Genomic DNA, 19,233 nt, shown 5'->3' with positions numbered 1-19,233 from the left:
TTGACTTTTATGTCTGGAAAAAATGCCCAAAAACATCATTTGATTAGATCGACTTTCATCACTTCAGATTTAGGTTTGCGTACATCTATTCTCAAACTAGAGCACAGAAAGACCCGGTAACCTTTTCACTCATTTTGCAAGAAGATTGTATGCGAGAACAATGTTTGATTAGCTGTTCGGCACAACTCTCCTGATGTCTCTTCCACCCTGTATCTGATTGCTCTGATGTAGGTCGGTGTAGCAGAGAAAAGCATCACCAGGTTATCCATTAATTCAAGTTTCAGCACACTCCCATTCTGCGGGAGGGAGGTAAAACCACTAAATCACCCTGGCAAGTGTTTCACCAAACTTCCTGCTGGCTGGATGTCTCAAAAAGAACAGAATCTGCACCTCTGACTCAGAGACGGGAGGGTCGCACAGAGGATGAAAGAGGAGTGCTGAACATCACGAAGACCGAACCAATCAGGAGTGTAATTCATCCAAAGTACGGAGCAGGAGGAGAATTCTGGACTAACCACAAAATATATGCAATTTGATCAGACTGCATGCTACAATTCCATTAGGTGTATTTTTGTAACACAACTGGAATTGCACTGAGTCTTTTTTCCAGCTGAGGATGGGAAAAGACGCTGGGCCGGAGGAGAGACCCAAGTGGGACAACAAGGCTCAGTATCTGCTGACATGTATTGGTTTTGCAGTGGGAATCGGAAATGTGTGGCGATTCCCTTACCTCTGCCAAATCTACGGAGGAGGTGAGATGCTGCCCTTTTACTCACTTTACACCATCGCTCCTACTGTAAGAGTATCTGTAAGAGTCCTGTTTAATCATCCAGTGTAGAGATGCTTTAATCGGTTTGCATTTCCATTTTGTTTCAGTAGGTATTAACGAACAAACCGGGTCGGTCCCTGAACCTGTCTGGAAATGAATAACTTTATGTATACCTGATTAACCATGGGAATCATTACATACTGTTTGTGAGGAATATATCCACCTTTGTTTGCTTCCTCATACTTACCCAGAGAGATACGCCGAGTCCTCATGCCACGGAGTTCTATAGGAGCCTGCTCTGGGTCAGGCTGTGTAAACAGCCAGTCCAGAAAATGTGTGTGGGCTCTATCACCTTCACATATTGACTTCCCAAAAGACTGTTTCTCAAATCTGCTGAGCGTCTGTTTAACTTTGGCTTAGTCTGTTTAATTGAGTCACGTTTTTCTATTGTTAATCTCCCCTCAGATTTGTTTGGTTTGGAGCTCGTACGGTGAAGCAGCGAGGTGACACGAGAAGTTAATAATTTTTTAAAAATTTTGTAAATATAGTGGGTTTTTCTTTAAAAAAAAAAAAAAGTCAGCCCGATTTCCAGCAACCCAGTGTGTTTTCATTAGCAGAGCTTTGCACTGTAATCATAAAAATGCCTAACTGTAAGATAAATATTTACTTCATGTCTTCAGGTGCATTCCTCATCCCTTACCTGATAGCGCTGGTGTTTGAGGGCCTCCCCCTGCTCTTCCTTGAGCTGGCTGTAGGACAGAGGCTCCGGAAGGGCAGCGTGGGTGTCTGGAAGACCATCAATCCCGTAATCGGTGGAGTAGGTGGGTAACCCAAAAAGTAATAGTAAATGTTTTTATGTACTCTACAGTTATACTATTCGAGTGTGTTGCTTTATTTTAACGACATATTAGTTAATCTAAGATTCTTAGTTGTTTTTCAACCCTTTAGTCAACTGTATCATGTACAATAATAAAGTAGAAAGTAAAACAGAATAACCAAAAAATAAATGTTTCTTTTGTTGAAATTGACACCGGTCAAAGATTCCTCATTTTTAAATTCAAAAAATAAAATTAATACCTGAAAAAATCTTTCTTATGTGCAGGCATCGCCTGTTTGATTGTATCGTTTCTGGTGGGCGTTTTCTACAACACCATTCTGGCCTGGGTGCTGTGGTACTTCTTCCACTCTTTTCAGGAACCCCTGCCGTGGAGCACCTGCCCACTAAATGAAAGCCGCATAGGTGAGACAGGAGCACACCTCGGTATTATTCTTGCTTGATAAATTTATGGCCGTACGCCGTGATTCTGCTGCTGCTCCACTGTTTGCAGATTTAATAACAAAGATAAAGTTTAGGATTATCAGTAAAGATTTATGGCTGCCTGCCATGCTCTTGGTAGCATTTCAAGAGAGATTCAGTAAAAAAAAAAAATACTGCTGGACAGCTTTATGGCACAAAGGGAACATTGCACCACAACATAAAATAAAAAAGACAATGATTTTTTTTAAAGATAGGTGCAACTAAGACATGAGATGAACAAGTAAATAGCAATGATGATGCAGTGTTGGGACTGTTGACGCTCTGCTGAATTTGTAATTTTGCACACTTTTAAACAAATGAACAGTATTTTGTGGTAGTTTCATTTTAATGGAGAGACACAATACCAAACACACCAAAACATGATTTAGAGAAAATCCTTGTTGGCAATCACAGCGGTGAGACGTTTCCTGTAGTTGGTCAGCAGGTTTGCAAAATTCTCAGGAGGATTTTAGTTCACTTCTATTTACAGAAACTCCAAATCTTTTAGGTTTCGTGGCTGCTGTTTGGCAACTCAAAGTTTCACTCCACATATTTTCTATAGGACTGAGGTCTGAAGACTAGGAAGACCACTCCATGACCTTAATGTGCTTCTTCTTTAGCCACTGTTTTGTTGCCATAAAGATCTGTTTTGGGTCATTGTCACATTGGAAGACCGATTTGTGACCAACGTTCAGTGTTGCAGCTGCGGGTTTCTCATCCAAGATGTTTCAGTACGTGGGCCCATACATTGGCACCATTTACAGAAAAATAGTCCCAAAGCATAATGCTTCCAACTCCATGCTTGAGGCAATTGTAATTTTATATTTGTTCTATTTACAAATAGTCGCACCAGCAGTTATCTTCTCACCAACCTTCTTGTCGATGGTGCTTTGGCCCATTCCAGCCTTATGCTGGTCTACAAAATCTTTTGCGTATGTGTGTCCATGTAGACTATAATTTGGAGTGTAAGAAAAGCACTCCGGTAAATTACTTCTGGTACCGTGAAACCCTCAACATCACACCTGACATCGAGATCAGCGGCTCCGTGGAGTGGGGGATGGTGATCTGTCTAGCCAGCGCCTGGTGCATCGTCTACATCTGCTTCATCAAAGGCATCGACTCCATGGGAAAGGTCAGTGTAACTACCAAAAACATTTAATATTTAATGATAGGTTGCAGAACACTGGACGCCTAACCCTGTGCTATCACGATATGTGGTTTCTATCTTACAAAACTGTTCTCCCAAGTCATTACATCTGTCATTTCCCCCCAGAAAACATGTTATTTTAATGTTTCTATATATTTTCAGGCTGTGTATGTGACATCTACCTTCCCTTACCTGGTGCTGACTATTTTCCTGATCCGTGCCCTCACTCTGCCTGGAGCTACTGATGGACTGTTGTACCTCTTCACCCCTGATGTGAGTTGGAGTGAAATTTTTAATCTTTTGTCCCACAAACAGCTGATTTCCTAATCAGATGTTATGCTCGTGACAGTGGCAAACCCTGACGAACCCACGGGTGTGGTTGGACGCCGCCACGCAGATCTTCTTCTCTCTTTCTGTGGCGTTTGGAGGTCTCATATCTTTCTCCAGTTACAATGAAGAGAAGTAAGGACAGACACTTCTTAACCTCCCCCGGTGAACACGGGGTGATTAGTAAGCTCGTCTTTCTCTCGCTCTTTGTGTTGTTAGAAACAACTGCGAGAGAGACGCTGTTCTTGTGGGAGTGATAAACAGCGCAACGTCTATCTACGCCTCCATTCCGATTTTCTCCATCCTGGGGTTTAAAGCCACCACCGCCTTTAACGCCTGTAAAGACGAGTACGTAAGCATGCCTATTTTAGGTGGGGTTTTGCAACTACGTCTTTGCCTGATCCTGAGTACTTACTCTTCAAATCTTATCTGCAGGAACATCCTGGCTCTGACCAATTACTTTGAGTTCTCAGACCAGAACATAACCCTGCAGAACTACGATTACTGGTATGAATATCTAAATACGACATATCCAGAGAAATTCCAGAGTCTGTCCCTGAGGGAGTGTGATCTACAAAAATTACTTAAGCAGGTACTCACTCCATCTTATAGTCATTCTTCTATCCTCGAGCCCCTCCATCCACAAACACTGGTCATTTTCAGACATTGCCATTTCAAGTATCCTCATTAGCTTCTTGTTTTTTTTATCTTCAGAGTGTTTCAGGTACTGGCCTGGCTTTTATCGTGTTCACTGAAGCGGTGATATCGATGCCAGGCTCGCAGGTATGGGCCGTACTGTTCTTTGTCATGCTCTTTAGTTTAGGTCTCTCCTCCATGTTTGGTAACATAGAGGGTGTCCTCGCGCCCCTCAATGAACTCAAACTATTGCCCAGGTGGATGCCCAAGGAACTCATATCAGGTACTTGCACATCAGCTTGTGCTTTTTAAGTCAAAAACAATTTCCTTTGAATTCCCTCTTTTAAACTTTCACCTTCTTCACTTCTGCAGTGGTCATCTGTTTGATATCCTTCTTGGTGGCGCTCCTCTTCACCTTGAGCTCAGGCAACTACTGGGTGGAGGTGTTTAATGGTTACGTGGGATCTGTACCTCTGCTCATCATTGCTTTATTTGAGATTATTGGAGTTATTTACTTCCGTGGAATGAAAACGTAACTTTTTCTCCTCTTCTTCCTGAACATAACACTGTAAACTTCACTAACAATCATAATTCATATCTGTTTTACGTCTCCTCTGCCAGTTTCAGTGACGACATCTATATCATGACTGGGAGGAGGCCAAACATCTTTTGGAAGGCGTGCTGGATGGTGATCAGTCCTTTACTGCTCCTGGTGGTGTTTGTTGCCTATGTGATTGTCCAGGCACAGACACGTCCCACCTATCAAGCATGGAACCCAGATTATGTAAGCAGGAAAGCCAAGAATTGAAGAATGAATCTACTCATAAGTCAAGATTTTATTAGGTGCAGTTTGTTTGCTCCTCTATTTATCTTCAGAACTGCTCCAATTTTCTGTTCCATCACATCCCAAAGGTACATTACTGGATTGAGATCTTTTAATTGTGGAGACAATTTGAGTACAGTGAAATGATCTGAGCTGTGAGTCATAGCGAGTTATCCTGAAGGAAGATGCTACTAAAAATCAAACTGACTTCTGAAATGAATCCAGCAGCCAGACTTTTACCTGAGAAGCGACTATCTGTAATGTCTGTTAACAAACAAGCAAGAGTTTAAAAATGTCTATCAAAACCTACATTTTAACAAATATGTCGATTAATAAATATAGACCGGCGGGATAAAATGACAGCTCAGTCCTTTATGGGATTTTATGAGCCTGAAATATCTCTTGGTTGGTTTCGATAACCTTAAGTTAGCCCTAAAGCACTAAAACAGCAACCACTGACCAAAGTGCTGGACACAGCAATAAAAAATAGAATTTAAATAAAGTAAATCAATATAAAAAATGAATTGAATTAGTCAAGCTAAGCTAATTGCCTGCTTGCTGGTTGTTGCGCTCTATTTAACCCGAAGAAAGAAAATTAGCGCATTTTACCAATTTTAAACCATATTTTATAATTAAATAAATAAATGTCCTTCATTGTTTCCACCTTGATCTTTCTTTTCAGGAAAAATTCCCTGAAACTGAAGAGAAGCTTTATCCAGACTGGGTCTTTGCCATAATCATCCTCCTCTGCGTGGTGCCTGTGATTTCCATTCCTCTGGTGGCCCTCTACCAGCTGCTTCGTGGCAGATTCAGAAAGTCCTCGGTTGGGATGGAATTGAATCCCTACGACAACGACGCCTTCGTGACTGACACACAGGAACAGAAGACTCAAAGGGCTTAAGGACTGTGGAGAGTAAAAATGCTGCCATACAGCAAAAATCCAGATGTTTATCACTGCTTTTCATCAAAATTCACTAGAATTTCATACAGATTCTGATGTTTACTTGACATATGAAACATTACATTACTTCCCTTGAAAATAAAACAGGAGTTATTTAACAGTGACATTCTTAATTTTCATTTTACATATTTTTTACATATCATATATCCAATATAACATTATATCCATTACACACCTTTCTTTGACTCCAAATATATGAATCTGCACAGTTGAACATAGTAAAAATAAAAGAAAATAAAAAAAGAATACAGAACCCTTCAGGTTTGTTCATTTCTGAACAACTTTAGCATTATCTAAAGAACTGAGCATATGTGATGTAACACAAAAGTAAAAAAAAAACAATCCTTTGGTGAATGGCTCACAACTTCTGTGACGTATGTCCTCACATGCTCTTTATGGAAAACTACTACAAGGTGTAAATCAAAGTCCACAAAGACACACACAGCTATGGGCTGAGACCTGCTCTATTACAGTAGCTGCATGACTTTCAATTACCGATCTTGACAGGTTGCTGTTGTTTGATTGTGTGCGTTTATGACTGAGGTTTAGCACTTAAGTGTTTTGCAGCACACGACTAAGTACTGTGTTTTCCAGACATGTTTCCTGACACTCTAGATCCGAAAGATGTCATGTATTGGTTTGAGGTTTTTTTGGTGATATATATTGTTAAAACACTTACAACTTAAGAATTAAACAAAGCAAAAGAAAAAAAAAAAAAAAAAGGCTTTTAATATGTTTTTAACAAAAAAGGGGAGGGAATCTAGATTAAATAAATCCATACCTTTAATCTCCGAGTATTGTTCTGCGGTCATGTTGGAAACTGGGACTAGGAATAGTAATTTACGTCTGAATGGCCAAGAAGTCGACTGGAGTCCTGGGGTTAGCGGCCTGCCGCACCCTGGCCAGCCTCAGGTCCCCCAGACGCCGCTCCAGACTGCGCTTTCCTGTAAAAAGATAAAGATAAGAAGCTTTTTATTTCCTTCTTTGGTGACAAACTGTAAAATCAAATGACAGGTGCCAATAAACTGCAGATTATACATGTAAAATGATATGTGTATATTGGCTAAATTAGGTGCACCTCTTACAAAGTCCACATTTAAAAAGAATCAGCCTTCCTGGAAAGCGACAGGAAGGACAGCCTTTCGTAGTGAAATCGAAAAGCTTCATTTTTCCAAACTGTAGTACTTTTATTTTGTTTTTAATTATTCTTGCCTAATTAAGCATCCACACACACATACACACAGGCAGCGGTTATTTTATCCTGCTGTAGTCCTCAAAGGTTCACCACAGCAAACAAATCTGCATGTTTGATATGGGACTTTACACCAGATGCCCTTCTGGATGCCCCTCCTAGAAGTGCACAAACTCGTGACCCCTTCAGGCTGTCTCTTCGTGTCTCCTCCTTTTGCACGTAGGGAGGAAACAAAGAGACTCCTACTGATAGTATGCACATGCACTTCTTTGGATGTTATTTGTGACTCTGCAGCAAATTATTTTTGATATGCAAATACAACTTAATATGTGAGCAGAACAAGAGTCTGCAACTGACAAAAGTGTCAGTGGTGTTGGGGATCGTCAAAATTGCTGGGCTCATGAAAAAAAGAAATGTACAGCCAGATTTTATCCACAATGAAAGATCATCTGGAAAGCATCCAATTGGCTTCAGCCTCATTTTTCAGCAACAAAATGATCCAAGACAGACTGCTAATGCAGTAAAAGCAATGGATAGAAAAAACACACAGTGCAGCACTATCAGTTTTGGATTGGCCTCCCCAGAGCCCAGACCTCAAAGAGAAACAGCCAAGATCCAAAGAAGAGCTGTGAATGTGCTTCAAGAAGCCTGGAGAACTATTCCTGAAGCCTCCTTAAAGAAATTACAAGAAAACGTAAAAGAAAAAAGGTAATCATACCAAATTCCAACTGTTTTAGAATTGCACTTTGTTTTGTCTTGTATTTCCATGTATTTTTGCACATGTTTTAATTCATCACTGTGCCCATTTTCCATTTTAACAACAAAATCTAAAGGAAAACTGAGATGCTCAGACTTCTGCAGAGTACTTTGCGTAACATTTTAATTGCATTTTTTGGAAGAAGAATCTGAACATCACTTTTGAGACTACATACGTTTGTGCAGGTGTGCGAGCAGATCTTTATAGAGAAGACGGTGTTGTGACAGCACCAGCAAGAAGCACAGACAGAAAAGCAGCTCCACTGCTTCGTACTGCACAATCCCCGTCTGGGCCTTATCACCTAAAATCAGTCCTAGAGAGGCAAAGAGAGAAGAAATTAAGTTATTAATGTGTTTGCTCAGGTGGCTGAAGGAAAATGGGTTGAATTTTACATCACAGCTCAGTAACACTGCAGCAATTGTGGGTTACAATCCAGTACTATCCAGTGAATAGTTTAGCTTATCCTATAATAACACATGTTAATGAAATTAACATAGCGTTTACTCACTTTAGTAATACTATAGCAACCTGCTAAAATAAATGGTTATATCAATGCAGTACGTATGCTGACAACATATTGTGATATTACAGGATACCATCAGCCTAATATCCTCAAAATCACATTGAAACTGTTTAAACTATCATCCCCAGCAATTTGTGCGCTGTAAATAATGTTTATATTTATTTAAACATTCAAAAGTCTTAGGGTTAATTAAGCGCACACAACACTGCTGCAAACTAGGAATTTACTATGTGGTTTAGTCTAATGTTTAACTTTCCAGGCTGAATGAGGTTATAAATCTCCTGATTCTCCTAAACGTACCATGAATACACAGAATGAACTATAATGGAAAACAAACGCAAATTACTACCATACATCCTGAACACATGCCAAAATAACTGACAGAAGTAGAAGTACTTCTACTTCTAGAACATCAGAAAATATCTGGCTGTGCAAAAGTCTTGAGCCACCCTTCATATTTTTCTTAGCTGGACATTTTAAGCAGTCTTGAGCAGCAGTTCTCCGGGCTTTATGAAGATCTTTTAAAGTTTTTCTTTGGACATCATCTGCTTTTTCACTCATTTTCACTTCAGTCATGACCATTTTCACAGGACTGTTTCTTTGTTAAGCCACTTGACACTGGCCTGAATCGTTCAACATAAAAAGGGCAGCTAACCCAAATGCCAAATTTTAATAAGAACTCAACTGTAAATTACCGGAAACAGGTTTTCCAGAGTGATTAATCCAAATTTGCAATTTGCTGTTCAAGTTATTGAAGCATTGTGGGAGCACCTTGATAGAAAGTATACTTCTGTTACTGGAATTCCCACTGCCTGACCCGACGAAGCCTCGAACCATGTTAACCATTTGCCACACAGTCACCCTGACGCCACTATATTCCTCGCTCCTTTAAACTGTTTGCACAAGAATAATTAGCACCCCTGCGGAGTGTGGTCTCCGCAGGGGTGCTAATAAAAAAAAAAAAAAAGTATGCATTAAATACAATACCATCTATATAATTTAAAAATAAGTGACATTAAACTAGCACGCAGTGATTAAGAAGATGTAGATAACTGAAAATGAAAAAGGATAAAATATAACAGCTCTGAAAGCGTCCAACTCGCAAGTATGTGGGACTCATTAACTCACAGGAGCACATTAACTTGGCTCTGCTGTTATTTGCCAACATCCAGTTTGGAGAGGAGTAAGTTTAACTGCTGTAACTGATCCTGAGTCTGCCGTTTCATGTAATATAATACATTTTTGTATTCTCTCCTGTTTTCATCTGCTCGTTTAACTGGGAGCACTGACATCTCAGGGTGTTAGCGACACAATTATCACACTCTCACTGAGCTTTCACAAGCGACATCACCCGAAAAGGGCGCCCTCTGCTGGCCACGAGCCTGATGCCACTGCTGTTTGCTGTTCGGCTTAAACAAATCTATAGTATGGTAAACAGGACACCACAGCAGTACTCTGAGTGCATCTCTACCTCTAAAATCCAGCTTGTGTGGCTGCTATCTTAAGTAAATATTAAATCTATAAGGAAAATGAGAGGGAAGCATCCCTGTCACCAAAATGGATCAAACCATAAAGTTCCCAGATTGAAGAGCAACCGAGTAAAACTTGAGGAGCAAAAAAGGCACAAAGTAAAATGTGCTAAGGTCCAAAACATTAAGCACATCATAGCAGTGCTGGATTTTTTGCCCTGGTTGTCAGTCTTCTTATACCTGAACATCTTGTTTTTTTTCCAACTACCCACATTACTCTTTAAAACTGCAGGATCTTACTTCACAATACAACTTGCAGAGATGCTATTACTTGATTTGAACGTGTTTATATCAAACTACTGCCCACTATTACCAATCAGTAACAAAGTGCTGCTGTGAAATGCAAAAGTTGCCTTTGTTGCTGCGTCTGATGAGCTTGTTGCAGTACTGGGCCATCTCCCATATCAGCTGCAGAAAGAAGACGGGGTTCTTGGAAACGGTCTGACCAAAGGGCAAACTTTGGGCACAGACGTGAAATCTGAAGAGGAAAAAAAAAAAAAAAAAAAAAAAAACAGGAAGACTCACACAAAAACTGTAAATGAGGACAGGTTCAGTTAGACATTTACATTTAGAGATAAACAACAGGACAATTATTTCTTTTTTTTTTTTTTCTTTTTTTTTTTTGCCTGTCCCGTTTGGCTCTTTTGCCATCAGAATTATTGTCTAAAGGCGAAGAAAGATGCCCAACGGATTTACTTTACCAAATTGACCATCCCAGCCTTGCCGTAATGGTCCATTTGATTCACCTTTTATTGTTTATTTTATCTTCACTTGCTGAATATGGGACAGACTTGACTGGGGGAAAGAAAGAGGGAAAGAGAAACAGCTGAGAAGAGGGACGGGGGAGAAGGGCAAAAAACAAAAAACAACTGAATGAGCAGAGAAAAAAAATGCATATATCGATCACCTGGATCACCTGCTGAGAAAGAAAAAAGAAAACAAGCAGAAGAGAACAAGAGTAATAGAATAAAAAACATCACAATGATGTATGGGAAGATGACAGTAAATACTAAATATTAAACATTATTGTGCAGCACATAAGATCGACAGCACACAGTGTGCTTTGAGGTAGGAGCCAAAAAGGGTGTAGTTTGTGTGTGTGAGCACCCTTGTGTACACCTGTGAGCATGGACGCGCTTGTTTTTTTAAAAGGTTCCTTCATGTAATGATCTGCTAGAGAGTGTGGGGAGCCACGGGACAATTATTTCTAATCTCGGTGCAGGTACTGATTAATATAACCCAGATTTTTACCCAACTGGAAGCGATTCATGTTGAAGGTTCCCAGTTTGTGTTTATTGTCCATGTATTTTGATGTTACAGGTGGGTAAATGCACCAATCTGACACTGACAACAGTACCTGTACGCATGCAGCAGCACCATCTTGTACATGTTCTTGTAGACCGCTTCAAGAGAATTAGTCTGAGGAGAAAAATTTATAGATTAATGTAACGGAAAGCAAGTAGTTTACTAACATACTGATACAAGATTTCTTCATTGATTGCTCAGGTCGGATTTTCCTGTTAGTCAAAACAGAAAGCAGCTCCAAACCCTGCTGCTCCCTCTGCCATGCTTTACAGCTGGGAATTGAATTTGATTGCTTTATGGTCACTTTGGTTTTTCCTCAAAAGTACAATTGTATAAAAAGATGGACATCGCCTCAGTGATATCGCACATTGGTTTTAGGCTGTGCATTTTGAAGGCCCAGTATTCGAGCTTTGACCAGTGCCGTCCTGTTCTGAGCCAAGTGTGACCAAATTTGAGTAAGAGGGAAGGAAAAAAAGAAAAAGAAAAAAAGAAACATGGCAGCGCAGCTTAGCTTGACAAAATTGCATTCGAACAAACCACAAGTCTTCTGGAACAATGTGCTTTAGACAGATGAGACCAGACTGGAGATTATTTTGAAAAGCAATAATCTCCAATTTGTTTGATAAAAACAGCACATCAGCACAAACACCTCATGCCAACGGTCAAACACGGTGTGGAGGGGTGATGATTTGGGCTTTTTTTTGCAGCCACAGGTCCCGGGTACCTTGCAGTCATTGGCTGTATCCCAATTAAGGGTCTGCAGCCTTAAAGGCCGCATTTTAAGGCCGATTATGTCACAGCGACGCGACGAAGGTTGTCCCAATTCGAAGGCTGCTCGAAATGCGGCCCTCAAATGCGTCCTTCATTTCCCTGAATTTTAAGGATGTGGCGGTGTAGACTTCGTGGCCCAACATATCCCAGAATGCATAGCGCGGCGCTGGGTGTGGATAATTTTGCCGAAAAAAAAAAAAAAACAGCGGATGACGGGCTATATTCCGTACTTGAACTATAAGTAAGTACTGAATATTATGTCACTTATTTATGTGCAAATGTTTAATAACGAAGAACACTAAAACATTACTGTTGGCCACATGTCGGCAAAGTTATGTGACGTTTGTACTAACTTGGTTTTAAAGCCTTTACTTTAAAATACACGCCGTCCAATAGCTGACCTTAATCCTACAGAGAATGATCAAAGCTCATGTAGAAACAAACAAACAAATGAACAAAAGATTTTCTCCTTCATTTCTGTCAAACAAAGCTGTATGACACGTTTCCAGCTGTTAGTATCATGGTTGCTAGGCAACCTTGGCAGCACGACGGAGGCTAGACCATCCCATTTTACAAGCCTCGCACTTCCGGCGTTAGCGGTCTTTAAGTACGCGGCCCTTGTGGGCTGTTAAGGCTGCGTACTTTTAGGCTGCAGACCCTGAATTGGGATACAGCCATTGAGACGATAAACTCCCGTGTATTACAAAGTACGCTAGGATCAAATGTGAGGGCATCTGCCTGAAAGCCAAAGCTTGGCTGAAACTGAGCCATGAAACAAGACAATGATCTCCAGGATGCCAGCTAATGTGCAACAGAATGGTCCAGTCGAACATCCAAGTCTTGAAAAAAAAAAAAAGAAAAGCTTTAACAGCATGTTTTGATCTGTGTACTCAGCTTTTGCCAAACTGCACCTTCCCATAATAGTCCACAATCATCAGATCTAAAAGAATGTGTCAATGTTTAACAGTTACGGCATTCTGAAACGTCTTAAAAATATTTTTGTTCCCGACCTTCAAGTCAAAGAACAGGGCATGACACTTGAGCCTGAGGATAGCCATTAGTTTCCTTTTCATCTGCTGTCCTGCAGAGTGGGATGAACCCAGAGTAAGGCTGTAGCGCAGAGACAGTCCAGCATAGCTGTGAAACAAGGAAAAAAGCAAGAAAATTTAAAAACAACAAAACATTCAGAACTACAGAGAGATTTTTGTTTGACCAGAGGATCATTCATCTATGCCAGAATTGGCTCACGTTTATGAGTAGGAACAAAGTTCAGCCATAAACTATAAAGCCTTGACAACAGGCCCAAGGAGACACCACAATATAACACAATAACTGTGCAGTATAATTACAGCTGGAATGGACCTTTCACCTGGAATAGTCTTTATAGACGTCCAGTGTGTGGGTGTCCAGCAGCAGTCCACACCAGGGGAAGAGGCAGCGAGGGGGCAGCATGCGAATGTCGGGACAGGAAGCCGCGCTTCCCGATACCTGAAAGTTCAAAACCACCTTCTGCGGGTTGACTGCCAGACCATACTGTGGCACTCCGGCCAGCAAGATCCTACACACAAAGAGCAAGCGGCATTATAAATGCACTAAAATAAGCAGCTTTGCATGATTTGCAGTTTGAAAAATAAATAAATACATGTAAAAACTCTCTATTTCTCTTATACTGAGACTTTGTGCAGCTCACCAGGTCATCCACTGTCTCAAGCAAGCTGTTCAGAATAACTATATATGTGGATGCATTTATTTGGGGTTATACAGAAAACTGCAAATCCCATTCCAGTCCCCTACTCCAAAATATATTGTGCAGTAACACAGAATATTTAAAACTGAACTGAAAGTAATACTTGAGAAAAGCTTGTGCTTCATGTTGGTCTGGTGTAATCAGAAGGAAGTCATCCACCAGTCTCATCAAACACCTGCAGGACACAAGGAGAGCAAAATAACAGCCACAGTGGACCAAATCAAGAGCTACAGCACAGAAAGAGTGCCCTCTTCTGCCCATGATGGGTAATATGTATACAAGCTGGAGCTGACTGAAATACAGCGAGGTCTAATGTACCCTTTGTGTCCTGGAATATCTTTAAACAGGAGATTCTCCATGTGGCCGTAGCAAAGGCAGCAGAGCAAACTAGATACAACCGATCCCTGAGGAATCCCCCGGAACTGACGGTACGTCCTGAAACATAAAGGGACAAAATAGACGTAACTGCCTTGATGACATCAAAATGTTTTAGAAAACGGTGTTCGAGAATCTTACTTTTTCCCATACTGAACAACACTCCCAGTTAGCATTTGGGTAAAGAACTGCAATGCCTCTCTGCCATGAAGATCTGAGCAAAAGTGCTGCAGCAAGGAAAAGTAATGCGTTCAGGACTTAAGCACACAATTTGCCCAGCCACAGCAAACCACGCGATGAAGCCAGAGTTACCTGTTCAACCAGGATGGCGTGATGAACTTTGCCTTTTCTCTGCAATGACGTCGAAAAGCCCTTCATGTTGGTGGATCCTATGTTATCCTCCAGGAAATCTGCCTGTGTTAACCAAAACAAAAAAAGACCGACTTTCACTCATAAATAATGTTTATATATGGTGGTTTTCACAGATTCTTCTTCTTAAATTGAGTTTAACTTAGTTTGATGGCCATGTCTGCCAAAGGGTTCAGCGACGTGTTTGTTGACCTGTGCGCTTAGATCAGGGTGTGGCACACATTAATTTCCATCGGTTAAAATTAATTGCCCACTGCTGATCTAGATGGTTGTGCTGGGTTATTTGTTGGTCATAATGTCAGTATAGCTGGAGTGACTTGGTTTAACCAGACATGTAACTATATTTATGATAGGGAACAGGCATACATACACTAACTCCTCCTAGATGCACGGATCAATCTGGATGAAACTCATTATATAAACTGGGTAAGGTCGCAGGATTATCAACATCTACATCGCTTATAACACTCTAATCCTTACAAATTACATATAATATGTCTAGCAGCTGAACTACAGCAACATTAAATGTATGCTGCAGGCATGTTGTTGTTCATAAATACATTTTGTTAAATAATTTTAGTACAGTGGCACTTTGAGAGTCACTGGAATGTGTTGTCAAGCATAACTGTGCCTGTGTTCATCTGACGGTGACACTGACAGTAAGTTACAGTGTCTAATAATCAGTCCGACTGACTAGTTTATATAATGAATATGTAGTTTGCACAGAAGAAGAAAAATGTGGGTTTTTTTTATTGATTTGATTGGTGCTTATGAGCAGCCCTTTTTGCAGTCGCACTGTACGTAGCGATATAATAAAAATAAAGAATAACATGTAAATTAAAATGTATGCGTTTTAATCCAACAAATACACCAGGCTAGCAGGTATAACACTAGTTTAAGTAATGTGATGTTAACTAATATTACCATAAATGTCATTTTTGGACTAATTAATACTATGTATGCTCTCAGATAAGCATGTTTGCAGATCGGATGGCTACCTGTCTGACAAAGGCCTTTTTCAGGCCTTCGTGTGAGTCTGCCCAGATCTTGGCATAGCGGCGGATGGTAAAGAGTTCATCGTGGACAGGTGACAGGGCTTGGCCAATCACCTCTATGAGTTTGTCATGCGGCAAACTCTCATAGGCTCCACTCACGTCCATCTTAAACAAAGAGGAAAAAGCTAAATTATACATTACCTATACAATATGTCCATATTAGTGTGCTGAAATTTACAGCTGTATTATCCTTAAAATAAATTGAAAGTTCTCTGCCAAACTATTAAATGTAACAACTCACCTTAACAAAATAGAGGGGTTGTGGTTTTTCTTTCTGCGCTGGTGCCAAAGAGCACAAAACTTTGTGGATGTCAGTCATCCCCCACACTGTGGATCCCAGTAGTGATGGAGTGGCACGCACACAGGCCCGCAGCATATCCAGCAAGTCCCTGACACGACCTCGGTAGAGCTGTAGGGAGGACCAAAGAAAAGTTGAAAAACCAGCCCATGGACACAGGATGTAATAACAGACAAGTCTGAGGTAACTGTTGGTGCGTACCCTTGTTTTGGCATCTGCTCCTATGACTCGTGTGATAGGCCTCATGCCATCAGTCTTGGGAATGAAGCGAAGGCGGGAGATGACGGTGCCTTTGGGCAGGGATGCCACCTGAGCTGGAGTCAGCTCCTCCATCTGGCCTTTGGAAAGGTGACCTCTACATGAAAAGAAAATTTTGTTCCTTTTTTTTGGAAGTATGCCTCATGTCTGTATGTATGCTGGCTACTGTAGTAATGTTGTGTGAGTGTACCTGAAGGCCAATTCTTGCAGTTTGGTCCAGACTTCCTGCCTGTAGAACCTGATGGCGTTCTTCTGCCCAATACTCTCTGTTGCATAGAAACAGGCTCTCACAAGGCCTGTAACATATCCATCCAGAAGCCAAGCCAAGAACTGACCCAGGACCTGTGTCCGATACGCAAGCTCGCTGGGTGGAAAACGGCCTGCAGATGAGTTACATTAGTTAGGTCGGGCATGAAACACGAAGCCATGAAAAAAAAAAAAAAAAAGACCATTGGTGCTAACCTCACCTGTTTTACTCCTCTTCAACCAATCACAGTCATTCACCTTTATCTTCCACATCAGTTCAGCCAGTGAGAGCCTCTCAAACTTGCCACTTTGCAAGAAAGTCCTGACCCTGGCAAAGAAATGCAGCCGGTTTTGATCAGAGCCCCACAGTTCTTGTGGGATCACAGAAGAGAGGCATTCCCGGACAAACAGGTAAACCCTGTGCGGTGCACAGTGCTGAGGTAAGAGTGAGTTTAGTTCTCCCTGTCCTGCATTGCTCTCCTCCATTGATGGACATAACCTCTGTAGTATTCTGGTGTAGGGACATCTCCTGTGTTGTTGTAAGAGCTGCCTAAACAGGGGGACCAAGCCAAAGAACCGCTGGGAGAGTTTTTTAGGCTTCCTCTCTACTCCATTCAAATGCGCTAGTCCCTCGAAGAAGACTATTCTTACCAGATCTTGTCCTTGAAGCCTTCTGGATCCATGAGCAGTCTTCTTCCTCCTGTTAAGAAGAAAGCCACGCATGCCCCTGCCCCCATACAGGAATCCCAGGGTACGGATAAAACATTGCGAGGGTGGTAAAGGGGGGAAAATCCCTGTTCTCCAACTAGGACCACCCTCCAAGGGAAGTACAAATGTTGGCATTTCAACAGGCTGTTTGAAAGCTGTAGGTGGTGCTGATTCCACAGCCACGGCCTGTCCTTCCTTTTCAGAGCCAACTTGTTGGATCGCCTGTTGATGTTCTACAGATGCTACTCGCCTCCTCTTTCTTGAACAAACTGCCACCTCCTCCTCTTCTCCAGTTTCCCGTTTTCTTTTCCCTTTTGTCCCTCCTTTATTCCTTCTTTTCATCTTCTTGCTTGCAGGAGTCACAACTGTGCGTTTCTGTTTCAAACTCACTGACCCTCGACAGCTCTCAGTCTTGGTACGATTATGTTTCCTGACTCGCGGCTGGAGAAAAAACCCACAAGAGGCCGTGGTCATGGACACCCTGTCATAGACTGGAGGGCCGCACACCTGGAAAGCACACGAAGGAGGAACTGCCACAAACACAGAGCAGCTCTCTAGGAGATACTGCGTGATGTCTGTGCCCAGACGCGTTATGACTTTTTTCCACAGGTCACTGCCGTGGATGTAGGCAGCACTCTGTGTTACATCGCCTTGGAATTTGAGGAAATCTGCATCCCGATCCTCCTGAGCCAGCGTCTGAAAATTATACCCATGTGCCAAGACATTCCTTTTTCTTTTTCTTTTTAGAGTGTTGAGAACAAACGCCAGTAGTTCAGGCAGACTGCAGATCTGTGGAAAGTATGAATACATAAGAAGAGGCCATCTGCCATTAAGCTGTTAAATCTTGACGAAGGCAAACTCTTTGCTATATTAGCCCAGAGACAAAACAATAATCTGAGTTCTTTATTCTTCTATGTAATTAAAATTACCTCAAAGTTACAGCTTGCCTTACTAACTAGAGCCATTAAATCAAAGAGTCATGGCACTCAAAAGATCCTGAAATGAAATATCCCACGTATAACTTAGCACAGTGAAAACCCTTTCAGAGTATTATTCTGGGGCCCGCCCCGTGTCCTAGTGTAGAGCCGGACGAATATATCGGGCGATATTAACTATCTGTCATTATAACTGGATACATTTAAACATGTCTAATAAAGGAGAAAAGGGGGGGTGCCCCAAAAGAAAAAAAGAGGACCTCGCTGAAGCTGAAATATCCTCCAGCAGCGCACATTTTACTCCCAGCTTAGTTTCAATGAGAAAAAAAAAAATATAGGAGTGTAACATGGTTTCCTGGCTTTAACATTATAACAGCATGGCAGGCAGAGTTAGCTACACCGCTTCAAACGTCCACAGAGGAGTGCGTGTCAACTCCTCAGGACTAACCTGGGAAATGTACATGTATACTTTTCAATAGGGCGAAACGTTACCTGTTTGCAGCTCGCTACCTTCTGTAGCTCCTTGTCAAAGCACACAAAAACACTCCTAACGAACGATTTGAAACGGTTTGTATCTGTCTGCTCAATGAGAGCTGCTTTCTGTCCCTCTCTGAACACGATGCTGTCCGAAAACTCCTCCAGTGTCTGCGTGTGCCGGTACAATAACCGAAGGATATCCAGCACACCGGACATATCAGTCGCAGACATACCGACTGTGTTCGGAGCACTTGGACAGAGGTTAGCTACTTTACAACTGGATTTAGCTATGTTTCACGTTTTAAGGGCCCGGGAAAGCGGTTTATTAGAGCCGGCCAATCAAAAGTTCTCATACTAAAGGGGGGAATTTACTGTTGACCAATGACAAACAGGTAAAGGCTTGTTGTCTTTTGGCACGAGTGTAGTGGAAAAAGTGACAGTATCACGTGCTATGAGAACTGCTCACCAGAGATCATTCATTCTGTCACCAGCATTATATGGGCACCACAGGCGGTTAAAGCGACATTTGTTTATGACCTTAAAATTACATTTTAATTATAAAAAAAAAAAAAACCCGCAAACGAAGCCTTCAGAAGAACAACAACGATAAAGTTTTCTACCTGGTGTGCCTCTGCCAAAGTCCACAGAAATGCCAAGAAACACAATAAGCACACGGGTGGTGTTTACCTTCATAACGTCCAGTTTGTAACAGTATATTTTAGTAAGGA

At 41.4% G+C, this 19,233-nt stretch overlaps 2 protein-coding genes across 4 annotated transcripts; one reads left to right on the top strand and one right to left on the bottom strand.

The window, feature by feature from the left end:
• Positions 1–376: 376 nt before the first annotated feature.
• On the top strand, positions 377–5,900 carry slc6a18 (solute carrier family 6 member 18; the record flags this gene model as incomplete). 2 transcript variants are annotated; one of them, XM_080862489.1, is made up of 12 exons in its annotated part: positions 377–752; positions 1,450–1,590; positions 1,872–2,009; positions 3,017–3,198; positions 3,376–3,486; positions 3,563–3,675; positions 3,760–3,888; positions 3,976–4,132; positions 4,255–4,459; positions 4,549–4,708; positions 4,798–4,960; positions 5,682–5,900. In XM_080862489.1, exons 1-12 carry the CDS (start codon positions 617–619, stop codon positions 5,898–5,900), a joined length of 1,854 nt encoding a protein of 617 aa, XP_080718615.1. In that variant the 5' UTR covers positions 377–616. The 2 variants fall into 2 exon arrangements, with proteins under 2 accessions (XP_080718615.1, XP_080718614.1); XM_080862488.1 differs by having other exon boundaries at positions 3,760–4,132.
• On the bottom strand, positions 4,989–18,813 carry tert (telomerase reverse transcriptase). Of its 2 annotated transcripts, XM_080862486.1 has the most exons (17): positions 18,521–18,813; positions 16,607–17,882; positions 16,330–16,519; positions 16,083–16,236; positions 15,825–15,992; positions 15,527–15,688; positions 14,472–14,573; positions 14,301–14,386; positions 14,103–14,219; positions 13,888–13,959; positions 13,407–13,595; positions 13,048–13,174; positions 11,319–11,380; positions 10,315–10,439; positions 8,085–8,222; positions 6,742–6,904; positions 4,989–5,921 (listed from the first exon to the last, which is right to left on the bottom strand). In XM_080862486.1, exons 1-16 carry the CDS (start codon positions 18,734–18,736, stop codon positions 6,801–6,803), a joined length of 3,288 nt encoding a protein of 1,095 aa, XP_080718612.1. In that variant the 5' UTR covers positions 18,737–18,813; the 3' UTR covers positions 4,989–5,921; positions 6,742–6,800. The 2 variants fall into 2 exon arrangements, with proteins under 2 accessions (XP_080718612.1, XP_080718613.1); XM_080862487.1 differs by lacking the exons at positions 4,989–5,921; positions 6,742–6,904; positions 8,085–8,222; positions 10,315–10,439 and adding an exon at positions 10,455–10,877.
• Positions 18,814–19,233: the final 420 nt, after the last annotated feature.

The sequence above is a fragment of the Rhamphochromis sp. 'chilingali' genome (genome assembly GCF_963969265.1).
Source record: "Rhamphochromis sp. 'chilingali' genome assembly, chromosome: 17".
Lineage (NCBI taxonomy): Eukaryota > Metazoa > Chordata > Actinopteri > Cichliformes > Cichlidae > Rhamphochromis > Rhamphochromis sp. 'chilingali'.
This window is presented reverse-complemented; position numbering and strand designations above follow the sequence as displayed.

Bases quoted from the DNA above. Each gene is read 5' to 3' on its own strand.
- tert (XM_080862486.1), bottom strand. From the start codon at position 18,736: ATGTCTGCGACTGATATGTCCGGTGTGCTGGATATCCTTCGGTTATTG. The intron at 16,520-16,606 runs GTGAGGTTAGCA...ACTCATCTGCAG, and splicing joins GTTGAAGAGGAGTAAAACAG to GCCGTTTTCCACCCAGCGAG. The intron at 11,381-13,047 runs GTCGGGAACAAA...TTTTCTCCTCAG, and splicing joins CCCTGTTCTTTGACTTGAAG to ACTAATTCTCTTGAAGCGGT.